Below are 25,654 nucleotides of genomic sequence, written 5' to 3' on the forward strand. Positions count from 1 at the left end.
TATATGGGCTTAAAGAAGCTCTAGATGTACAGTAGCTAAAATACTTATGCCTTGTCCATTGTATCTCTATCAGTGGTGTGAGAATCAGTGGGACACTTTTTTAAAGAGTGCATAGGCCAGGCCTGTGTGAGGAGGTTTATCACACATCTGTGCGTAACTCGATTTTATTCTTGCTTGGCAGTTTAGCTTGAAACTTCTTCAAAATCAAAACTCAGTAACAGTTTCCTAGCTGCTGAGCCTCCTTGAGAATAATCTGTGTGAGAGGTACTTGTCTTGAGAATCCTAGGTCAGAGCTAAGATCTAGAAAAGAGATTCCGTACAATAGACAGTGTGTTTCATTAAGATGCATGGTATGGAGGAGGTATAGTGAGAAGTGACACTGAATGCTATTCCACAAATGAAGAAAGGGAAAAGAAATGTGGACTCCAGTTATGGCGCGATCTTGTTTCTTCCCATTAGCTTGGAGGGCTCCATCCTGTTTGGAGACATGGCAAAATGTAGAAGTCACCCAGGTTTTTTTACCCATCACAATTTTCTATGTATCTTATAATGGAAGATAGAAGATGTACTTGTGACCTTCCAGGGTGCAATCCAGAACAGTGAGGTGCTGTCACCACATGCCCTGCAATGCGGGGTGCCTTACGATGCCTTGCTGTTTGCAGCTCTCCCCTGAATTGCTCACAAAGAGCCTGCTGGAATGTAATTCACTCCTTGAGTGTCTGTGTGCAGCCACAGCCCTGGTCCAGAACCTCTGATTCCAACATCCTGTTAGCAAACACCAGCCACACCCAGGCTCCCACGAGCCAAACTACTAATATATATTATTTCACAAATCATCTATTTATCAATGGTAGAAAACAGTGAGTCCTTCAATGCTCACTTCCCCTTTTTTTCCTGAACTGTATTTAACTGCTCAGCCTTTTGCTGGCTCTTCACTTAGTCTGTTATAACTGTAGCTGGCATTCTGTCATTCTAGATCTAGAAGAATTAGCTAGAGATGTACGCTTGAGATATATTAGTTACTTCATATTTTTTCATTAGTTATATTTTCAAAGGGCAGGTTTAACATCTATCCTTTTGAGGGCTGGGTTGCCACAGCAAACACTCCGGAGGATTCCAGTTTCTAAAAGGATTGATGTAGTGAGCGGCCATGACCCATCTGTTGTGATTTTGAACACAGACGTTGACTCCCAAGCGTGCCCTTCACTCTATTTTGCATCACTGTTCAGTAGACCTCTGTTTTATAAGGCCAGGACACAGAAGCTGCCATTTCAGCAGCCTAATATGCAGTCATGCAAGTAATTCAGGATCTGTACTGCAAGCCCTCGAGAATGTAAGTAGTTTAGTGTCTAGTGACAAATTACCAAACTATAGTGCAAATACTATAGAGGGCCTGCATGTCAGTGAATTGTACAAAGCAGGATGAAGATGTGTTCATTAAGTGGTAATGCTTCTGGGAGAAAAGTCAGGGATATTGCTTGCAAGTCATGAGTGAATTACATACCATCATGGAGCCAGCTCTGTGGGGGATGCTTGCATAGCTGCTGCCTGCTTTATGACTGACTCTAGAGATATGGCTATTTGCTTAGACTTTAAATGCCATCAAAGTTTGTCAAATAGGACAATGATAGTTATGAACATTTTTGAGCTGGAGCTTTGCACGACTGTGTAAGGAGTGCACCTGAAAAAATGTAATGGTATCAATTCATAAAGTGAGCTGTACCAATTTATTATGCTTGGAATTAAACTTAAAGAGCGAGCACACTAGCATATGTTTATTTGTAATTTATTTCTTTAAACGTGTGTGTGTGTGTATATGTATGACAGAGAGAGAGAGAGAGAGAGAATGCATGTCTGCTTTTATCCTATCACAGTATCTTTAATTCCCAAATTGTTTTTAGAGCATTAAACTAAAAATTAGTTGTCAGGATTGTGCACAATGCTTTCTAGAAACCTCAGAAGAGACCCTCACAGGCTCCTGAAATCCCTTACAGGTCTCCAGAGTCATGGCTTGAGTATTACTGCCTTCAAGGGCAAGACAAAATTATAGCACTCAATAATAGTAACAAGAGCAGAGGAGGAGAGAAGTAGAAGCAAGGGAGAAAAATAAGTTTCCAGTGGAGGTTTGCAATTAATTGGAGAGCCAACAAGGGAAAAAAATAGGCAAGAAATTTCTAGATAGCAGGAGATATACAGAGGAGAAAGTTCTTGAACCAGCAATAATGAGTTTCTGGAGAAGGAGAGAGAAGAGGCAAATGCTAGACAAGCGGTTGAAAAGAGGGCTCCCAAATCTCTAGGCTGGAAACAAGTCTTTGCAGAGAGGGAGGTGATTTTAAGAACAAGCAAGGCAATTTTGAACTGGATCCTGAAAGCAATGGTGGACCTCTTTAAGTGGGACTGGTGTCATGTTTCTTGCATGTGCTAGAACAGGAACTTTGGCACTATTATGATGTTATTGAGTCTTGCTGTATCATAACATGTGAGTACCATTGAAGCAGTGGCACACTTTACTTTCCTGAGATTTTGACGTTTCTGTTTGTTAAAATCCTGACAATCATATCGACTCCAAAAGGTCAGTTATAATGTGAATGGAAACAGATCCACAGCCACCAAAGATACAGTAGTCCTCACTGTACCGCATGCTGCAGTTTCCTAGAACTTTGTGCTCATAAGCAGAGAGAGTATGTAGGATCCTCAGCTTCTGAAGTGTAGTCTCCTGCCACTTGAGTCAGTATTAGAACTTCATGCTCAAGGAAGTCTAACATTCTGTCCAGTAGAAGGCACTGGCAATCATACACACTACCCAGGACATTTATGAGTGCTATATATGTCATCAAACTAGCAAAGGGGACTAGAGATCTGCAAATTAAACAGTTTCTAGCTACAAAGTGACTCTGAAGAGTTGTGGTAAAGTGGGGACTCAGGATGGAGCACTTTAAGGGGTATATGAATCTTCTGAAGAGAGACTTAGATGGCTGATTTTTTGGGGAAAGAGGGTGAGGTGTTTTGTAGTGCTATTAGCTTCTCCATTTAAATAAAAGCTCTTCCAAGGCATAAATGCTGTTCTTCTAAGGGCTGTGAAAGATTGGCACCAACAGGCCAAAGAACAAGCAGCATCCAAAGGAGAGCAGATGTCCCAAAACTGAGGGGGAAGCAGTTTGGTGAATGATAGGCAAGACCACGCCATTGCATTATAGTAAATGGAAAGTCTCCCACAAACTTCAATAGACTTTGGATCATGCCAATAATGCCTTTCTCCTAAAGGATCCCAAATTACATACAGACAAGTATCGCTGTCCCCATCTCTGAAATGCCACCATCTCCAGAGTGGAAGGGCACTAGGCAGACCACCACCACAACAGCATAATGTACAGGGGTTGGGAGGACAGGAAATTCTAGCCAGAGACACCAGGGTAAATCCTTACCGTTATAAAAAGTAGCATAGGATCTCTAATGTCCACAAAGAGCAGATCGGACCTTAATTTGCAAAGTTTTATCTGAAATACCCATATACAGTAGACTGTGTGGAACTCAATGTATCTACCTGAGAAAAGTCCAGGAAGTTGAAAAATTTAGGAAAAAAATCACAAAAAGTCAAGATTATTTTTTGTTTAGTTTTGTTAAAATTTCAGAAACCTTCAAACTGTTCTACCTGGAAGGAAGAAGATCTGGGTCAATTCTGTCAAGGATCAAATCCCTGTAGCTAGTGTCTCTATGTATTTAAGAAATCAAATGCTTAGACTATTAAGCACCCCCAACAAAGCAGTAACCCAGTAGGAAGAGTAATAGACTCACAGAGAGATGTGCAACAGAGACCACATGAAGAAAGATGTTTTTTCTCTTGACTATTAAACACTGAGCACAATGTTTTGGGTGGTGTCCATTTAACGAGAAAAATAATGGAATGTTGGAATCAGGAGGACTTGGCTAATTGGTAGAGACCATCGGTACTGGGTAATTGCTGGATTTTGGAAGCTGGATTGGAGAGCAGAAAGAGACTAAAAGAGCCCATTTATTTTAAGAGTCTTTGTCATTAAACATGTAAATATTTGCTTATTTGTAATCTTTGCTAATAAAGTTATTTCTGCCTGTAAAGCTTGAGATTCTGCATCTTTCCAGTACTTTGAGCTTCCCCAAATTTTTGAGCCCCTGATTTCCATTCCCTATATCAGTCCTCAGGAGTCATAGCATCATAATCAGGGTTGGGTATAGTATGCAGTTTTAAAAGTAGACTCTAGAAAAAAATATATTAATGCATATTTTGGACTTGTTTGCATTTTGGAGAGTATTTATAAAGCTCCCAAAGACAAAGTTAATTAAGTTTGTCTTTGTTACTAGTTTCTTTAAAATTTAACATTTAAAATGGCTGATTTTGCAAGCCTATGATTCCAACCCTGAAGATTTCAAATACTGTTCTTTGTAAATAATAAATCATAGGCCCCTTGAGTCTATTAGGATTTACTGTACAATCAAGGGGTCCAAAAAAAAATCAAACTTGCTGATCATGCAGCAGCCATGACTGTGCCACTTAAGTAAACTAAAGAATTCCTATTAAAAAAAATCATTTTTTACCAGAGCTGGCTAGCTTCAAATTTAGGGGACAGGAGTGGGTACCCTCCAAAATTGCCATGTAGGAGGTGGGAGCACAAGCCCTTAGATTTTGGCAATCACCATCATCAGTTTGAATGTGCAGGAGGTGGTCAGACAGATACAAGTAGGAATATATGATTTATGTGACTCAATAGATTATGTTCTGCATGTGGATTTGTCTACACACAGTTTTTGGACCAATTTAACTGCATCAGTTTAGAACCCTTAAGTGATCAGCTTTCATCCCAAAGCATAATAGATTATTGCAGTTGAGCATGAATACTACAACTATCAATGTTATTATTCACCTCTCTACCCAATAATGATAATCCACCAACTAAGGGAGAGAGGGAAAGAGAAAGGAAATGCTTATGCACCCAGTATTAACATAAATAATAATTGGTCATAAAACTATTGAGCCACATTTTTAATGCAGCATCATTATTTGACATAGTATGTTACCAATGTAATTACTCTGCCCCAAGATAGGTTGGGGTCACCAGAGATTCCAACTATGACTCAACCTCTACTTTTAATAGCCAAAGCCACTACTAGCTCTGTTAGCTAATGCTGTGCCAAGCTCGTAAAATATTGTCTGTGGCCTAGCCACCACAAAAAGGGAACACTGTGCCACACTGAATGGGATACACCCAGTTTTTGGCATGATTTTCACAGACATTAAGTGCCATTAGTACACATTGACTTCAATCAGAGTTGGGGTCAGTATCTTTGAAAAACAAGCTGTTTGCTTGAATTCTGAAAAAAAATAGGGGCTGGTAGAAATTAACAGTTTGCTGGCAGGGATTTTTGTTTTGGCCTTGTAATGCACAGGATGTAGATATTATGAGAAAGATTTATGGGGTAGCAGAGGGAATTCTGCTTATGAACAATTTGATCACCCACTCTGTAGAATTTGATCGGGATGGGGGCACGTTTTGTCAACCCCAAGCTTTTCCTTTCTTTTTGGCAGTGGGTGCGTGTGTGGGAAATTAACTGCCTTAGTATTAAATCACAAGGGAAACCCTCGCTGCTGCTGACAGATCAGCTTTGGCAATAAAGGAGATTTAAAGAGAAAGGCGCCAGTAAAATTTTAAAGGTCTCCATGAAATACACAGGGATGGAGTGGGACAGGGAGAGGGGCAGCTTCTGAAAACTGCCTTACAATAAAGGCAAATGCTATCTGTGCCCTACCATAGAGGTAATCAATATTAATGGGAAAGAAGGGAGCCTTGGCAGCTCTGCTGGAGTGAGAGCTCTGCCCTGGGCAGCATCCCTGAGCCTGGGCCCACTGCAGGGATCCTGGACCAGCTGGGTGGAGGATGAGGAGGGTGGGGGGTCAAGTCACGTGATACCTTGGGGCAGGACCGGAGCCAGGCTCTTGCGGAAGGATACCTAGGTCTTGGCAAGTGACTCTGTCTCTCTTCTGGGTTGTGCATCTCTTTAGAGGATGAAGCCCCTCCAGAGTCCCGTTATGAACGCGGCGATGCCTTCTCCCCCTACCAGTGGGAATGGGAGATGGAGGGAGAAAGGTGGCGGAGGTGTGAGGCTAGTGAAGGGACTATTTGTTTGGAGACCCCGGCAGGCTGAGGAGCGGAGTGATTCTGAATAGGGTGAGTGGGCCCGAGGTCTGAGTCAGAAAAGGAGCTGAGGGGGCTGGGGACAAGATCCTTGAGCACCGCTCTGCGCCTGCGCGCCCCCCCCCCCCCTTCTCCCTGTCTGTGTGCGTGCGGGGTACAGCAGCGCCTGCCCCTCTGCCTGCCGCGGCCGGTCCTGCGCCTCTGCCCTGGGCACCCTGCAGGGGCTACGCGCAGCCATGGCCCAGATCCTGCCCATTCGCTTCCAGGAGCACTTCCAGGTGAGCGGCGGGGCCTGCGGGGCTTGGGTTGGGAGCGCCCGCGCTGCCTCTGCCCGGCGCCTGGGGTGGGGGCTGCGGGCCGCGGGCCGGAGAGGTGGGGCGGCGGCCAGGGCTGCTCTCGGGGGTCAGGGCTGCGCGAAGCCTGTATCGAGGAGCAAATCCGGCTGGGGGTGTGGGGGGGGGAATGGAGAGCGGAGACCCCCCCCCGTCATGGAGGGGCCAGTGTAGGAGGGGGAAGAAATGGGGAGCGGAGATCCCCCCCCCCCGTGGAGGGGCCAGCGTAGCGGGGAATGGGGAGCGGAGACCCCCCGTCATGGACGGGCCAGTGGGGGGGGGGAGGAGGAAATGGGGAGCAGCGACCCCCCCGGAGGGGCTCGTAGCTGTTAGGATGTGCGTGGGGTGGCCTCTCTGCCATTCCCTCAGGCTCCCCCTCTGCAGGAGGGACCATGTGGAGGATACACACAGAATGTGCCTGCCTCTTGGCTTGGCTTGACTTTCCCACGTCGTTGCACAAATATCCCTGCTTTAGACTAATGCAGGGGAGGGCTTGGGTTGAAGCTCGCTTGTGGGGAGTGGGACTCGGGTCCGCTTCAGGTGCAGGGTCTGGAACTGGCCCCCTCATTCATTGCTAGCTCTCTTTTCGTTACAGCCTGTGCTATTTGTGCAGAGTCACTCCCTGCCTGAGTGACTCTCTCTTTTTTAGGGCTGAAGGGGGAGGTCTCAGAGCTGCTTGTCGGGCTTTACTCCAGCAATGGAGAGTATGAGAAACAGGGATTGGCATTATTTGTCTCTGGGGCTGTGGGTGGGAGCTTTAGTTTAGGTGAGCTCCCTAATTTTACACTGCTGTGTTTCATAAAAGCCCATCAGTCTCCAGATTGCAGGGATTCCTGGGGGACCTTGCAGCCTGTGCTGCAAATTGGGAGGGATTTTGCAAGATAAAAATACAAAAAATCTGGACTTGGAAGCTGCCCACCTTCCTACAAAGAACATTAAAACCCTCCCTAAAAATGATCTGTAGCTATTTTCTTTTTCCTGTGTAAGAAATAATGGCAGCATTGGAAAATATCCATGAATATAACAGGGCAAACATGCTTGAATGATGGAAATAAGCTACAGCAGTGATGTATAGACTAACATTTTTCTATGATTTGGTGATTGGGGAGGATGGTGTTTGTAAATTAAAAGTGAGGGAAAATAGCTGCTTCTGAAAAGGCAATTCAAGGCAGGAATTAAATGAATGAGAGAACAGGAAATGGACTTGGCAAGTGCTCTTGTTTTTGCACTGTCTCTGTCAAATTAGCATCAATTTCAAAATGTCAGTTGTCTGTCACAGTGCAGGTTTATTTACTTTAAATGTTCTCCAAGGCATCTTTTAACTTTATTACATGCCACTCCCCCTGTCTACTTGTGTTGAAACTTGCATTTTGTTTCCCCTTACTGAGCTCTAGAAACTCTAGTTATTTACTATTAACATTGTGCCTTCTTTTGAGATGCTGTTTGTTAAAATGGGAAGGATGGGTCAGAAACTGACAAACTTCATTCTGACTTTTCCTCTTTTCCTTCTTGCTTAACATTAAGGGAGCAAACCCTTTCTATCCTGACCAGCTCCTCATGGTTTGTGTTCATGAACACTTGGACATAATACTGAGGCAGGAAGTGGGAACAGGCTGGTATGGACAAAAATTATGATTAAATACGACTTTCCCTAAATTAGGGACACTTTTTTATAAGTGTGCCTCTATATGTAGCATCTTGTCTGCTGTTACTTAACTATTTGTGAGCAAGCTAAACTAGAAGGTCCCCTTGAATGGCTTACTTTTTTTAGTTCAGGAGGAAAGTGTTTAAAATTTGTGTGCAAGCACACTTGTCTCAAATTACCTCTCCTTCCTGTCTGACTCTGGCTCCCTTTCTGTTATTACCAGCCCTTTTTAGATAACCAGTGGTTGCTATGGGGACAGGATTGAGTACAAACAATATTAAACTGATTCTGAATAATCAACCATTTAAACTTTGTAGTACATTGTAGGTGTAACTTCATATATGGCTTATAAAGGGGAAAGAGTTGTTAGAGAGACGTTAATTTGAAAGTCAGAGAGCTTACTGAGTAGCGTTTTAAATATTTGAAGTAAAATTGGCTATTAATAAAAGGGTCAGTTTCATTGGAGAAAATGAAGCCTCTGCTCCTATTTTGTTAACTGCACTCCAAAACTGGATTAAAATCCTTTTGCCAAGTTTGATCTGACCATGCATAAACTTACAAATTCTGGAGAAAAGTGAGGGGGGGGTTAGTCAATTCACTAACTGTCCCCTAATGCCAAAACAAAATGTGTGAAAGACTTGTGGCAGTGGATATTATGACATAGTGTAAAATACTATTTTGATAGCTTATTGAATTTTTTTCATTAGAGGGTTGTTGTATAGTACTGAACTTTCTTCCAGCCTATCATAAACACTATATGTAATTATGCAAAGTAAAATGTATTATTGCTAGATGTTTCTGACTTCTTAAATTAATCCATTTAAATGGCCAAGTATAACACTTCAGGCATGAGTGATTCTAAAAGATGACTAAACCATAACTTAATGTTAGCAAAACATAGCTTTAACTTGCCTCAGTGCATTTCTAATACTGTATGGGGTTAGTCTATATAAACTGTAATCCTGCTTAAAGAAAACCTTTTTCTTGAACAGTGATGAAATGTATAGGTGAAAAGATTTCTCTAGAGAAACTTGAAATATTACCAGCTTTAAGAGGTGGTGTAAACTAGCTAATCAAAATTAATTAAAACATTGAAAAGGGAATTGTATGCAGTTAGAAATGGGTAAATGGGCCAAGTAAAAAATAATTCAACAATATGCCTGCTGCCTTAGGAGGGTGGGGGAGAAAGACTGACCAGAAGACCTACTAGACTTTTGAACATGTGCAGCAGCAGATTCAAGTGGCTATGATGTAGCCATGGTGGTGTCTTGAATGGACTTCTATATCGAACAGTACCTTGCATGTCATCTTCCTTCAAGAATCGGTGGGGAAGGCTTCTTAAATCCCTCAAAATAACATCTTCCAACCTCATTTGTGATCTGCCTCCTGAACTGCTTTCTTCAACTTTAGGTCTATTAAACTTTCTGTAAAAGCATATCTACCGCCTTCTGCACATTAGATATGACCACCATTGTGATTGTCTTGTTCTCAACTGGTGTAAAACTGCAACTTATTGGATTGTCGAAGTATCTTCTCACTTGCGATGAAATCAAATTTATCAGATTTCTCTAACTTCTGGCACTGAGGACTGTTTAATTTCCTCTCCTGAGCTGTTAAATTGCCATGTTTCTGCTCCATGTAAGTTGTCATCACTACTGCATTGAACACTCAAATCTTAGTTGTCGCATAGCTATCCTACTGCCCAAACAGACTTCTGAAGATGCCAAAATGCTATTGATCCAATAATAATCTGCTGTGTGACATTACCCAAATAATAGATACACCTAAAGCAATCTAATGGAGGATTCTAGTGATCATTCAGACAATAGTTAGTATTGCTTGACAGCCTACATTGGTCTAAAACCCCATGCGCATGCTGAACTACCAACACAATGCAAACTAAATGTGAAAGATGTCTGTAGTTCACAAGTGTAGTTCCCACAACGTAGTATCAACTGACACAGAATCAGGAGGGAGTGAATGCAATGAAGAAAATAATCAATATTTAGTGAATTAATAGTAAGATCAGTGCTGTAAAAAACAGATTTGAACTCTGTTTCAAGGCGTTAACTGTCTGAACAAATTAACTGCTCATCCTATGACCTTGTTTTTGAATGTAAAGCCATTTTAATGGATAATGAAAACTGGCAAAGGTTGTCACAACCTTCTAAGCAAATTGGCAGCACTTCAGAGTTTGCTCCCCATGATCATCTGGTTTAGCCCTCTGTTACTCTGCAGCAGAATACTATGCTTCATTATCACATGTCAAGTTGTTTGGCACACAACTGTTCTTAACCATGTGTGTTGTAACTGGGGTGATTCAACCCACACCAGTACATGGCTCCCTGTGTTAAGCAGCATCACTCCTCCACACATCTGTTGTGAGGCTGCTACAGCCAGAATGGTTGAGAAGATCAGGCCCCAAGCCTACCACTATACACAGACCTCTTTGTTGCACAGAGAGCTGGGTAGGGCATAGATGTGTCATGAAGAATGGTTTGCAGCTGGTATCAGAAACCTCTTTTATAGCTGACCCAGCCATGCATATGCCCATCTTTGATTTGCCATGCTGCTTGTGGACCCTTCAGTTTTGAAGGGGGCAGAGTCACTGTGAAGCAGGCCTTAACACCTGAGGCCAGTGAGGATCCCACATGTAAGTGTGGTCAAAGATCACACGGACAACTGCCCTCTGAGCAGATTTGATGGTGGTCTGAGAGCTCTGTATTTAGGTGATGAGGCTGTCACAAATTGGCTTGGCAAGCTGAGTGTCCACTAAGGAAGGTGAGGATAGTAGCTTAAGTTTAACTTTAGATCTGTCAACTTATTGGCTAGTAACAAATTTTTCTACTAGAGAACTGAACGTAATCTTATACATGAGCTTTGTGGGACACTTATGCTGGAGCATCTTGACACATACCATTATAAGAGTCTGAAGTTCCCCTGTTCTCATTATAAAGCAGAATAGTGCACCGACATGCCTGCACACTTTTCTAAACAAATAGGCTGAAAATTACAATATTGTCTGACCAGAGCCTCTGTCTGCAAGCTCTCTGCAGGAATTGCTGTCAGAGTTGTGCAACAGGCCTGTGACTCAAGATGAACAGGAATGGCACTAGACTGAGCAAGGCTTTCATAGATCTACTGCAGCTAAATATTTGACCTCTGAGGAAAGTATTCATAGAATATTTGCAAGTTGTAAATCCATGTTTGTTGGAAACATGACAACTTAACTAAATGTTACTGTGTCCTAAATTTTAGTAAATGTAATTCTGACTTTCATACTTCTGATCTTAAGCACTTTGAGCTGTCCAAGAGGTCGTGATTGCTCTGAGTGACTTGTTCTGTAGTGGATAGAAAAGTACGAAGCATAATAAAGAGAACTTTCTACTAAACAAGTAAACAGATTCATTTTTCTGACATAAGCATTGGGTTTTGGTTTCAGTTCAGTCTCCTCTCCTATGCAATTGTCACTTAACACTGAGCAATGATAAATGTACAGAGATTTTGATTCAGAAATCAAGAGGCAGCATTCTTAACTATTTTGGTGATGGTTCATAGGGCTGTTGCCTTAAGGTGTCAGAGCACAGCATGATGGAGTCTGACAGTTCTATATAGCTTCCTTTTGAGGCAAGAGGGTGGGGATGGACTTAAGCTTCTATTGTAATTAGTCTCATGTTGTATGCAAACAGTAGTAAACATTTACAGTGTTTACGTATCTGTAGAACTGCTGTTTAGAGCTAGCTCCCATCATTGTCCAAATACTTAAGGGTTTTAGAATCTTGAATCACCATACTGTAAGTTATGCCTACAGAGGAGGTACTTTACTGTAGTCAAAATTTCTTGGACCAATCTCACCTAAAACTCCAATGTTTATGGATTTCAGGGGAGGGGAAGAAATAAGCAAGTATAGAGTGCAGCCTGACAAACTAACCTGGTCACTTTGTACCCCTTCACCATATCTAAAGGCTATAGTTGAAATGCTTGTAGGCTCTTAGTTTAGTATCACCACTGCACCACACTATTGTTTTCTGACCCTCCACTCAAGTAGACCATTTGGCAATAACCTGATAAAAACTTTAAGGCTGTAGACATTCAGATTTAGCTGACTATAGTTTCTTGGGGAAAGTATTAGTCCTATCATTAATTTAGATTTAAACATCCTCTGGGGAAATAAACTGACCTGATCAGGATGAGCCAACAGAATAGGAAGTAGTGTCCAGTCATTTTTCTGCACTTCATACGAACTGCTTTGGTTTTATGGCATATAATAGCTTTATGATGGAATGGAATGAAATTAACAAAATGGGTTTGTCAATGCTAAGGACTGAAAAGGTTTTTTTGAATACTACTTACAAAAGAGTGCGCACATACTGTGCCTTCACCCAACTCTGTAACAACATGCACCCCTCACATTAAAGTGTAGTGCAAAAGGTGTGGCAGTACAACTAAATAGTTCATGGCACATGCATAGTCTTCCGAGTAACCCACAAGTTTGCAAGACTTTCCTTTTGGAACCTAACAGTTGCATTTTTGTCTCTAGGTGACAGACTAATCTGATCTACATATAGTGCTATTGTGTGGTTGGTCTCAGCTTTTCCAGTAAGGGACGTCAATCCACGTTATCAAACCCAATGACTATTAAAAGTAATGTTTGGCAGAACACATAGTGACCTAGGAGTGAAATTACAGGTGTTTTGCAAGTCATATGCAATATTAACTAGGTATTGGGTAAACTTGATAAATATTTTTGACACCATGATGAGACCGTTTAAACAGATAAGGATGGGAAAAGCATAGTCAAGCACTCCAGTGTAACCTTGTTGCTTTTAGGAACTAATTCTTATTTTTTGCCTACAGTGAAGGTAACTTATATGGGCTAGTTTAGCTCAAATATTTTACATACGTCAAATTAAGCAAGAATAGACTCAACAGATCTAGTCTAAGATGGAGTTTTCCCCTGTCTCTACACTTCATAGCAAGACATAACTTCATGACATGAAGTTATGACCCATTTTTTGGATAAATGTGATTTGCTACTAAACTGTGTCCATCCTGTTTTAGCATAATAGAGGGGAAGTAATATTGAATAAAGGTACTCAGATGATACAGTGACAGCCCTGGAAGTTGTTTTTGTAAGAAGCAGGGAAAAGCTGAGGGAATACAACTTAGCAGGTGAGTTCTTCAAACCTGACATCTCACTACACAAAATAAACTGCATAATTTCTCAAATTATTCACAGTTTACAATGAAACTCTAGGCATTCATCTGTAGCTATTCGGTCTTAGAATGTGATGTCTACAGAAACTTAGTGCAGGGTATAGACTTAACCCAGAATTTGACTCTCAACCCCAGCTAACTTGGTTCCCAATTGGCAAGATGGACCATTAAGAGCCTAGTCTAGGGTCTGGATTACTTTATGGCATTTATGAAGTCTACCAAGTGGTGCCTTTTGTTGCCTTTTAGCCATGTCAGTTCTGAATTGTTTTTTTATTTTTTTAATGCATGCTGCCTTAGGTGGTAGCATATAGGTGGCATGTGACTAGTACCATATTTTGTAAATGGAATTGTCATAGGGGGAGGAAGTATTAGAGGAAGCTTTCCAGGTGAAGGAGTAGTGCAAATCACTCTCAAGAGGAGGGGAGCAACTTTGTAACTTAGATGCAGAAACTGCCACTATTTGACTGGTATATAATCAGCCTTTTCTTGTCTCTATTAATGTCCTTTTCTACAAAATAGGAAGCTGTGTTCTTTACATATAGCAGCTGAACATGTTCTGATGGTCATTACCTCACTAACTTCACCTGAAACACTAAATGCTATGATCAACTTGAGAGGTACACTGTAAAAGATACTCTGTATCTATGATGGGAATGAGGATGGAAGGCTTACATTCTAGAGCATTTTAAATGTAACTGACTCAAACATGGGCTGATCTTAAGGCTTATTGCATGTTGACTATATATCACTTCTGAAGCTGCTGAATTTTGCCCTTCTAAAAGAGAGCAATGGAGAATAATCCTAGTGTTATCTAGAATAATAATTCTGTCCTGCAAGAACTCCTGCAAAAAAAATGCTCTTTATTAATCAGAGGAACAGTTCTGTTCTAATTACTTCAATATCCCTGAAATGTACATGTGAGTTTGTTTGCTGGTGAAATAAGATTTGCTAGTAGATCAAAATATTGATATATTTAGAGAATTAGATTTGGGTGTCCTATGGAAGAACTTGGATCTGCTGAATAAAGCTGACCCTTGTTGCTTGCAACATTATATGGCAAAACATCCCACTTGACCCAAGTGAAGTAAAGTAGCAAACTTGGTACTAGCAGGTAGAAGTTCTTGCATCAATTTATAACAAGTATTGCATTTCAGTAGACTCTTCATTTTACAGAAGAGGTTTAGGATTGAATATATAGTGGATTGGAGCCATTGGCAGAATGATGTAGGCTGGCTTGCATTGGGTCTTTTGGCACTATATAAAGGCTGCTCAAATATTCCCAAGCCTATTTTAAAAAAAAAAAGTCCTTTGCCTTCTGCAAAATAGCCTCAGGTTAGGAGTTTCCTTCCCAATTTGAATAGATGTGGAAGCTCTTCTAATTTCAGAATTGAGAAGATTATACCAATCATAACTTTTGTGTGTATTTATCTCGTAACAAATTTGTTACGAGATCACTGTCATCACTCCAAAAACAGAACTTCATATAGAAGTTTCACTGCTAATTTTCTACCAGAATACTATCCAAAAGAATAAAGGCAACTTCGGGAAATGGCACACAAGTGTCTTTTTGTGGAGAGTTGACCTGTGCTTCGGTGTAGCATAATTCTGTGTTCAAACTAGCAATTAATGCTAATTGGAAAACCACTTTTCCAGAGGTGCGTGCTCAAAAACAGATATTGATGTACTTTAATACACCAGCTTGTCAAGATGTGACATACAAACATAATCTATTGCTCTTTATTCAGTGGGCCTTGCTGTCCACTGAGGGCTAATCCTAAAATAGAATGTTAGGACTGCTGTCAAGACTTCCCATTCATAACAGTGTATTAAAGTCCTAATATTAAATACCTCAAATCTCTGGCCATTCTCATTTGGGTCAATTATGTGCAATTGCACACTTGATTTGCTGATGCTTGCTCCTAGGCTACAATGAGACCAATGTACTTCACCATCTCTCAGGAGCCAAATGAGCCTACTGTGCTATCTTGCCTCTTATTTAATGTAGTAATTGTTTAATCCATGCTTCATCTTGGCACTCCAGATTTACTTCAGATGGCAGGTAAAAGTGAACTGCAAAGGCTAAACTCTTCTTTACAAATCCAAAAAAGGGATTGCTTATTAACTGCAACTTGTACAGTATTCACCACTGGAGGCACTTGCTGCTGCCACCACCATCACCACAAGATCTTAGAAAATTGAACTGCAAATCTGTGAGGTTATTCTAACAGAGGAGCTGACAAATAGTATAAACAAAGGGGGTAAAGGGTTTCTATGTGGGGACAGTTCAGCAGTTTAACGATACTGGTATAATCCCTGTGTAAACACACTTATTCCAGTACAATAATAGTTTAAACCCAAACCCTTTTTGTACTGAAATAAGAACCTCTACAGAGATTACATTAGCTTAAATTCACACCTTTTTAGGTTAGACTTTTTTCTCCTGTGAAGACAAGACCTGAGAATAGAAATGTAGAACAGAATGGTACTTTTGATAGCTCTCTGAACTGTAGGTTCTTGCTGGCTTCTCTACCAAACTTACCGAGCTCTGAAGGAGGCAACATTAAAATGCTAGTGTTCTAAAAATAACTGCTTATACTCTGCATATTACATACAAATTTTAACTGTTCAGTTGGTATTGTGGACAGCACATAGGGTCAGTTATGACAGGTAGCTTTTGGTGAGTTAGCTGTTCTTCTCATGGGTATAATTTAGCTAGCTAGAGAACAACATGTGGTGGTCCTGGGTGGGTGGAATGCTAGTGAAGAGTCCTAACAGAACATAGTCTCTACTCTAAGCTTTTTGTATCGGCTCTTAGTTATAGTAGAACCTCAGAGTTACTACCACCTCAGGAATGGAGGTTTAACACTGAACAAAAGATTGTTTGTTTGTTTTTTCAAAAGTTGACAACTGAAAAGTTTACCTAGTAACATTTCAAAGCTTTATTATACAGAAGAAAAATGCTGCTTATAAACACTTTAATTTAAATGAAACAAGCACAGTTTCTTTGCCTTGTCCAATTTTTTTAAGCTTTCTCTTTTTTAGTATTTTAACACAGTATTGTGCTTGCTTTTTTGTTTCTGCTGTCTAATTGCATATTTCCAGTACCAAATGAGGGGTGTGGTTGACCAGTCAGTTTGTACCTGAGATTCTACTGTAGTACTGCAGGTGTTGGAGAGATGCAGCTGCCCCTTTAGGCTCTCACACTACACTGGATGAAGGAGGAAAAGGCTGTAGAAGTACCAAGGTCATACTCTAGAAAATACTTTGAAAGCTGTCTAGCATACTTAAAGAAACAGCTTTCCACTCTACCTTGGGATAATGGAAGATTACTTCCACAGTTCTTCCTATGGGTGGGTTGGGGACATGAGGATTACATTTAGGAATGTAATCCTCGAGAAGAATGGTTTAGACTCTCTTGGGCAGCTAAAGCAAGATAAAATATATGGAAGGGCATTCAAATGAGAACCTTTGGGAAAAGTTCTGGCTTAGACAACTTTATGTTGTGCTTGAAATGATAGACTGACTGTCAGGGTCACTACAAGGCTCTCTAGCATTAAGGTTTGTCAAAGTTTTTTTGATTTCCTGGGTATTTTAACTGTCTTGATCAGTATGGTAGGGGGCAGAAGGTGAAACAAACTTCCAAAAACTGTTTCTAGAGTTGGGTGCAGAATAACTTGACTCTAGGTCAACTAAACAATGCTTCATAAAATGGGACAGCTGAGTTGGACAGTCCCAAGCAACCTAATAGCAGAGTGAGCATCAGTTAATCTGACCATGAAACTATTGAAATAATGGGACACTAGCACATGGAACAGGGGAGAACATGTCTGAGTTTCAAATGAAAAGTGATACGGGGGGCTGGGGAGAACTGGACGTCAGAAAGCTGACTTTGAAAAAGTAAGCAAAGTCTTCAGGAGTCTTTATCCTATATCTGAAACAACACTAATGAGTGTTTGAGAAGCTATATAAATGACATCACTGAAGTCTAATCAGGGAGGAGGGTGACATGCTAAAGAAAAGTAAGTCAGGAGGGACTCTTACTCTCGAAGGTATAAGTGGGGTAAATAGCTTTTGGGTTTTTTCTCTACTTCTAATTGAATAGTCTCTCAACAAGATTCTTGATAAGACTAAAATGAAAACTGGCCTGCTAAAATACCTAGGAAGCAGAATATCCTGGGTAAACAAAGAAGGGACAGATTTAGCAGTAGTTCACTGCTATCTCTACTGTAAAGGGGATGCTGGTCAGAAGAGGCTGTTCCTTTATTGCTAGGTAGTAAGTATATAAAGAGTAGATATACAATGGACAAAATACCAGATAAGGGCCTCCTGGCCTCTTTTAAGAGTAGACATTTTATATTTAAGTTCTAAAACCTCAATTGGATTCCTAAACACTGTAAAATATCAATGACTTGATGTATAAGTGAACAGTAATTTCACAGGATGCAAAGCAAATATCAAGAGGATGGGAAGAAGGGGATTATAGGGGACATGAAGTTCAGTGCTGGTTTTCTACTACAGTGAACATTGTAGAAGTAAGAAATGAAGTCCAAGCAAAACAGGTTCTTCCCCTCCTTTTTAAAGCTGACACCTGGCTTGGCCTGAACCCTTCTGGTATAGCTCAATATGGAGGCTTGAGGTAAAATGCCCAAGAGAATATACACTATTACTTCCAAATAAGCATATGTGTCTTGGAGATTCTCTGTATTTACAAATAGTCAGTTTCATAATCTATATGATGGCTAAACTATAAATGAGGGAAGTGCTTAACTGGATATTTATGTAGAATGACAAATGATTCCTTCCCTCCCACTCCTTATACACTAGGGGAGCACAGTCCCAAGTCTGAGCATGTGACTAGGAGCAGAACTCCTGAGTCCGAATCCCTGCCTTGTGTTCACTTGTGGCCTTGGGCAAGTTATGTAACTTCACTGCTTATTAAAGGGTGGTAATACTTTACACTCCATGTACTTCAAACACCACTTCTTACAATAACCCTTTGAAGTATTATGTGAATTGGAAATATAAAATTCAGATAGTTAATGCTATAAATCTCTACTACAAGTAGCAAATGGCCTTGGCATATTACACTGGGGGCTTATTGTAAATGGCAGTCTTATACTTGGCAAAGTATACTGACTGCATACACAGTTAGAACTCTTATCAAAACTCATTCAGAATCCTGAAATCTGACTTTAGCATAAAATTTATGTATTCATTAAAGTATCTACTTTCACAGCTCTTAGCTTCCAAAACACTGTAGTGAAGAGGCTTCCAGTGCTTAAACACAGCATGAACACCTTTTTGAATGACCCACAATGCACATGTTAGTTTGTTACCTGGACATATTTAGATATTATGCTTTCATGTACAGCATGGTATGTGGGAGGGTCCTCCCTTGAATTGCCACTAGTACCATTTTGTCTCAGTGACTTCCCAGATGTCTTCACACCTGTTTGCTTTCTGCTTTACATCTTCAGTCTTTTTGAAGCAAACATGGGTCTGTCAGGACTAGCCCAGAATTACAGCAGTGCATTTCAGCATTGCATTAGTAACAATTTAATAATAGGGAGTACAGAAGTGATCCCTGAGGCATCTTTAGAGATCTCAGCTAAGAGGACTAGACCATCAATATATTACATTTGTTATCAATTATGTACCTAATGTATGGCTTAGTGAGTGTCTCACTTCAGTTATAGCCAGCTCTGATCAACCAGATAAAAACACATTTAATAGCATGTACATGACACCAACAGTATGACCTGTTCTTTGCCTTGGTTACTTTAGTCTCGCCTTTAAAAGCACTGCTGGAATGGATTGGAATAATGTCAGTTGTGATGTCCCTGGTGTTTTGGCTCTAGGACAGTTTTTTTTTTTTTAATTCACTTCTAGTATAATCAGAATGGGGTGTTAGTGTCACTCTCAGCCAGTCAAAAAGGGAATCATTGCTAATCTCAAGCTTCAACTAAACTAATATAAGATTCAAAAACTCCATAAGCGAAGCTACTAGTTGAGACAATGAGGCCTGCACTTTGCTACACGTAGAAGCATTTGGCTCTGTATCTGAATTTGACTATTTACATATTCATGAAAATTAGTATTTGCTTAAGGCTACCTCTCCCAAAAAAAGCCTCTGAAGTTTAAAAAACAAAAACAAAAAAAACAGAAGGAATCAAATTCTAAACTAACCCCAAAGGGCTAAAATCTACAGGAGATGTTTCAAGTTTATAGTAATCAGAGTCATTAGACTGAACCATAAAAGGAATATTAAATATAGTATCGAAATGGCTCCTTTCCACCATGACTTATAAACATTATTTCTAGGTAATGCTTTCTGCTCAGACAACTGCTGAAATTGGAATTTCTTTAACCAAGCCATCACTAGTTCTTGGCTTCCAGCCTCTAGGTTCAACTTTTTAAGTAGAAGATAGACAACTTAAGATCTTCTGTCATCTCTAGATATGTACTTTACTTGAGTGATAGGAGACTAAGTAGCATGGCGATTAATTTGTATGTAAATCGAGTAACTGATCAGAATGACTGCAGTTATTGCTTTTCTGGATTTCTTTCCCCAGTGGAGGTTTTTATGGATGTTCTCAAACTAAACCAGAGCTGGGCATAACTGAATTTCAGTGACACAAGCAGTTGTCACCTGTGTTTAGCAACTTAACTTCAGAGCCTGGCTATAAGCTTTTTCGTGCTAATACTTGCCTAAAAATTAATGGGGGGGCGCAGCGGAAGTGAGCAGCTGTTCCTTTCTTCAGATTTAGGGTATGTCTACACTACTTGGTGTGCAGTGATTGATCCAGCGGGGGTTGATTTATCGCGTCAAGACTAGATGCGATAAATCAATACACACACCCCACGCTCTTCTGTCAACTCCTGTACTCCTCCACTGCAAGAGGTGCAGGCAGAGTCAACAGGGAAGGGCAGCAGTCGACTCACTGCAGTGAAGACACGGCAGTGCGTAGGTCTTAGTATGTCGACTTCAGCTATGTTCGTGTAGCTGAAGTTGCATAACTTAAATTGGTTCCCCCCTGCAGTGTAGACCAGGCCTTAGACTAGGATTTTCCTGAAGCACACAGGTCTTGCCCCAGACACGGTCCATTGATTGACAGTGATTCAGTCTTGCCCAGATACAGTGCAGTTCCAAGTGCATTATTCAGTCTAGGTTGAAATAGGAGTGCTGAGACTTCTAATTCCCTTAGATTATTCAGTGATTTGGGGGGGGGGGGGAATTTGAGTGATCTCTAACTCCAGTTGAAACTTCCCTTTGGCTTAATCCTGTTCTTGTACTACCTTGTATCTTTACCACTCTAAAGCTCCACTTTGAATATTCAGTAATTTGTATTATCTCCTTTGCTTGTTGAGAAGTCTCTCTCTCTCCCTCCTTCCAATTCATCTTCTGTTGCTCTTCTCAGCACCTTCATATTTGTCATTCTGGTAACAAGGAGCCTAGTACCAAAGAGAGTATTCCAGGAAAAGACTCTAAAGCTACATGATGGCTCTCTTCCAGTAGGAACTTTACTCGTCATACTAATGTTACTTCCTTGATACGGGCTAGTCCCCAAAATCTAGTCAAGGATGGACCTTCTGTACACAAGAGTATTGCATTACTAGCTCTGTTATCAAGCTGCTAGTAGAAGCTCTCCATTAACTAGGCTGTATCCTACTTTAATGCCTATAGCTTATAGGCGAGACTGCATCCTCTTAACTAGCATTTTATCCCAGTTTCTAAATCTTGAACTAAGACCATGCAACTTGACACCCAGTGTAGCTGCTTCTGTTCTTTTGTTGGAGTTGCTCTGTTTTGGACTTTTATATAGAATTCTATACCTATCAATAAGAGAATGAGACAAGGTAGGTGGAGGTATCTTTTATTGGGCCAACTTCTGTTGGTGGAATTACAAGCTTTTGGGCTAAACAGAGCTCTTCAGGTCTAGGGAAGGAAGTAGTGTGTCTGAGTATTGTATTGGAGAATGTCAGACATGGTACACTGACAAATACCTATTGGACAATCATAGTCCAATTAAAAATACTGAGCTATTACTACCAAACATCTGGTGCCTTGGTTCATATTATCCAATAGAACTGTTCATAAAACATCTGAGAAAATCCCAACATCTCAATCTTTTTAGCTCAAATTGGGATGGAAAAAATCAAAATAGCAAAAACAGTGAAACAAATTTAGACTACTCATATTTTAAAAAATCCTTTTGAAGTGAGGTTTGGTCAGTCTTTTCCCAGTGGAAGACCTAACAAAACCACACTTTCTACTGGGGATGCTCTTCAACCTGCTATAACCAGTGTTCTATTTGTTTAGTTTGTGCTTGCATTCAGATTATTTGAGTAAGGAGAAATGCCTCACTTCCAGAGAAGCTTATACAAGCCATCAACTTATTAAACAAGTAGTTGTCAAAGCATAAACAATTTTCTTTTTGTTTAGCTCCAAAACCTGGGAATTAATCCAGCGAACATTGGATTCAGCACCCTAACAATGGAATCTGATAAATTCATCTGCATCAGAGAGAAAGTAGGGGAACAAGCACAGGTCGTGATAATTGATATGAGTGATCCAACTACACCCATCAGACGTCCAATTTCTGCAGAAAGTGCAATCATGAATCCTGCTTCTAAAGTCATCGCTCTGAAAGGTGAGTTGATGCTGTTTTCAGTAATATCTAACATGCAACCAAACATATGGCAACATTCAGCCAAAAGGCAGCTCTGAGTCTGTAGTGAAACTTACTTTTACGCAGGACTTGAGTTTCTCATAAGTTTCTTGACTGTATGGTCTTGGTTATAGTATCCACTCTTTGTTTTGGATTTAAGAGGTTGAGCTAAGCTTGTGTACAGAGTGGTAGTAAGCCAAACCCCTGTAGAAATGCACGACTGCATTCCATCCTGAAACTGGGAGGGCATTGGATATGGAGAGTCCGTAAACTTTAGACTCTCCTATTTAAACAAATTTGCTGAAAAGGTCTTTGAAAAGACTTAAGTGCCAAGATCAGCGTGCTGAGAACTTTTCAGAACATGTATAGAAAACACATCAGACTACTGTTGCAGGGTAATAAATGTGAGCATGAAGGCCACTGTACAGCTTGTTAAAATGTAATCCAAGTCTAAATAGAAAATACTTATAATGTGTCTGGAAAGATGTTAATGTTAGTCACATAAGGACAGCCAGTAGCTTATTGTAAGCTGAAATATTTGTCTAAATAGACATTTTATACTTAAAAGTTGGCAGAAGTCACAAGACTTAAAGTGGAAATTGTCTCTGGTGCAAAAACTTTTGAATGCAGCATATACAATAAACACTTGGAAAAGGGTTTTTTTGTGATAACTTTAAGCTAGTTAAGTTGCTTTTGGCTTTCTGGGTACCATTTCATGAGCTACTTGAGCACCATGGAATAATGGCTTCCCAGCATTTCAGAAAAGCAGAATAACTTGCAAGCTAGTTGGTGTTTAATCTTGAAAGAAATGCTTCACTCTGTTACTGACTGTGTACTTTTCTTCCTGCATTCTTGTCTTAAACAGATGGTGAGTTAACTTGTCCTGACATTTCATGTTTTAGTGGTACAAAATGGTCTAATCTCATAAAAAGTACTGAAATATTTACAAATAGCCATTTGCTATCCTTTTTACTTTACAGCTAATTGGGAATTTGAATCCTGAACTTAGTAACTGTAGCGAGAAGAAAACCTTCTCCCTTTATTGATGTGCTATTGACCATTTGGTTGCTTTGACTATTGACTGTACCAACTAAAGACAATATTAATGTATGTAATTATAGTACAGTTGATAGACAAAACTGAGTTGCAATACTTTTATGAGAGACCTTTGCTAGCATGATGTCTTGTGTGCCAGTCATTTCTGCCTAAATGTGCTATTTAGTCTGAGAAGTCATGGTGATATCTAGGGGTCCAAGAAAACTGTCTAAAATCCAGTTTTGAAAACTGGAATAGGTTCTATCAGCCTAGACTTGAGGTCAAGGCTTTTTTAGTAAATAAACAGTCAATGTTTTGATTACAACTCAAATTGTATTTCAGCTGTTGCATGCATTTCCTTCAGACTACTATGAACAGCCTCCATGTATGAGAGGTGGGCAGAGGTGCTGAACAATACACTTAATCTCTTAATTGGTATTCCCTTGAGGTTCAGTACCACAGTGATTGGCATCCACTCTCCTTAATCATAGTCTTGGACCCCCTGTAAAGCAACCTGTTGGCAAGGAAAGTGCATTCTGTGTACTAGTAAAACTTCATCCAGCACTTAAATGGAAAACTGTTAGCCTGCCCTGATCTGAAACTAACCTACTAACTAGAAAATGGGTTTAGTGTCATCCAGCTTCTAACAATGTAGCTTTATTTTTACCAACATTAGATTTAGTCAAAAGCAATATTGTCCTGCTACTGCAGTGTGAATGAGCTAATGTAGTCTTCCCAGAGATTTCATTAGACAATGTGTGACGTCAGTGTACTAAATAAAAATGTTTTCAAGGTCCCACAAACCTGTGGGGTGACACGGGAGATGCAGTATCTCCAGAATGGATGTGGGTGAAAGGGGGAGACAAGGGGTGTTTAAAGACCAGGGAGACTGTCACTTGCTTAGCTATCCTTGGACAATGGTACATAAATTATGGAATTACAACAGTGACTTTATTTCATAAAAACCCAGTTTCCCAAAAATGTTGACTAGATCAGACTCTCTCTAGCATTTAATACTTGGCTGCCTGGCTAAAGGGTGGAGCAAGCCAAACTTTCCCTGCTGATGGATTGTGAAGACAGCAGTGTAAGCTGTTACATACTGTGCCTTTTTAAAAAAAAAAAGTATGTACCATGACTGAGAGTTGCTCACTAATGCTCAAATTATGAGCAACAGAATGTACAATCTCAATCTCCAATGGGAAATATATTTCTAAAATTAACTATTATGGGGTGTGGTATACATGCATAAAAATTGCATTTCTGGATTGCATGTAGCATTCCCCTAGTGTTCCAAGTATGACACTGTTTTTGTCCTTGTACCCATGTATTTCTTTCTCTTGCTATGTTCTGTACTACAAAAGCACAAAGCAAGTGGGGAATTCAGTGTTTTCAGACCACATTTCCATACATAATTATGGGAATGTAAAAATGCAATTTCATGCTCTAGTCTTAAAGAAATTTTACATTCTTCCATCTCTACTAGAGAACTTTTCCTGTAAGTAGACTAAGGAAATTCAGACTTGCATTGAAAGTGCAACTGAATTCCAGTGTGGCTTTTTGTTTGTTTTTAAATCACTTAATGTTTAAAACTTGAGTTTGGGCCTAATCCTTTTGAGGATACTATCGGTTGCAAGTCTTAGAAAAGTAAGCTAATGGGATATTGGGGTAGAAGATCAAAAAATCTTGTGATGACACTTGCCTCTACCCTAACTCCTTTTATAGCAGAACATTAACCATTCCAATAAATGTTACTTGGGTAATAGATGAAAACCTATAATACCATACTACAACCTGCCCCTTAATGCAGTGCTGGACATAGAGCTCTCCTAAACAAGTTTGTTACCCGGTGATTAGGGTCTGTGAAAGAAAACTATACTGTAGGTCTGAATTTTATTTTGAGCAGTGGCAAGCATGGTATTTCTTATCTTCTAGAAGCAATTCTAACTACTGTGCTCTAACATTTGAAACAGTACTTGTTTTAGAAGAGCAGACTAATCAGCTAATTGATCATCAGAGCCAGGGATTAATTAGCTGAGTAGTCTGCACTTCTAAAACAAGTACTGTTTCAAATGTTAGAGCACAGTAGTTAGAATTGCTTCTAGAAGTAGATATTAAATATACATTTTAGGCATAGCTGATCCAGATCCTCCATTCTGAAATAGTGATGCCAGGATGACTTGAGCTGGAAACTTAAAAGCCCAGATGAGTCTGGGTGTCCTTCCTTTATATACATGATACATAAAGACTCTCTGATCAAAATTAGCTTGCCTTAATCCTGCTAATATCTTCAGTTGAGGCTATAGCAATTCATAAATCTCTGTAGCCCTCCTAAATGTGAAACTAAAATTTCCAGAGGGGGCTGGTGAGAGTAGGATGCTTTCATAATCACTTAGCAGCTTCTGCCAGGGGAGGTCTAACATGCATATACAGAAGATAATGTAGCAGTGTCCTGCTTCTTGAAGTCTCTGTAATCATCATATGGCTTCTGATATCTTCAGTGATATAGTTACTTAAGCTAACTCCATCTTAGTGTCATGTGTAGGGCTTTTAGTATGTAGCTATGCAGAAGACTTTGAAACAAATCTTCAA

At 40.2% G+C, this 25,654-nt stretch overlaps 1 protein-coding gene across 3 annotated transcripts in view; it reads left to right on the top strand.

Moving 5' to 3' along the window:
- The first annotated feature begins 6,245 nt into the window (after window positions 1-6,245).
- Window positions 6,246-25,654, top strand: part of CLTCL1 (clathrin heavy chain like 1) — a 55,135-nt gene continuing 35,726 nt past the window's right edge. The window contains exons 1-2 of one of the 3 annotated variants that reach the window (XM_039505721.1): window positions 6,246-6,445; window positions 21,805-22,012. In XM_039505721.1, coding sequence (XP_039361655.1) covers window positions 6,404-6,445; window positions 21,805-22,012 — 250 coding nt within the window. In that variant the 5' untranslated portion in view covers window positions 6,246-6,403. The remainder of the gene's footprint in view (window positions 6,446-21,804; window positions 22,013-25,654) is intronic. The other 2 variants (XM_039505720.1, XM_039505719.1) reach the window with 2 other exon arrangements.

This window comes from Mauremys reevesii, linkage group 18 (genome assembly GCF_016161935.1).
Source record: "Mauremys reevesii isolate NIE-2019 linkage group 18, ASM1616193v1, whole genome shotgun sequence".
Taxonomy (NCBI): Eukaryota; Metazoa; Chordata; order Testudines; family Geoemydidae; genus Mauremys; species Mauremys reevesii.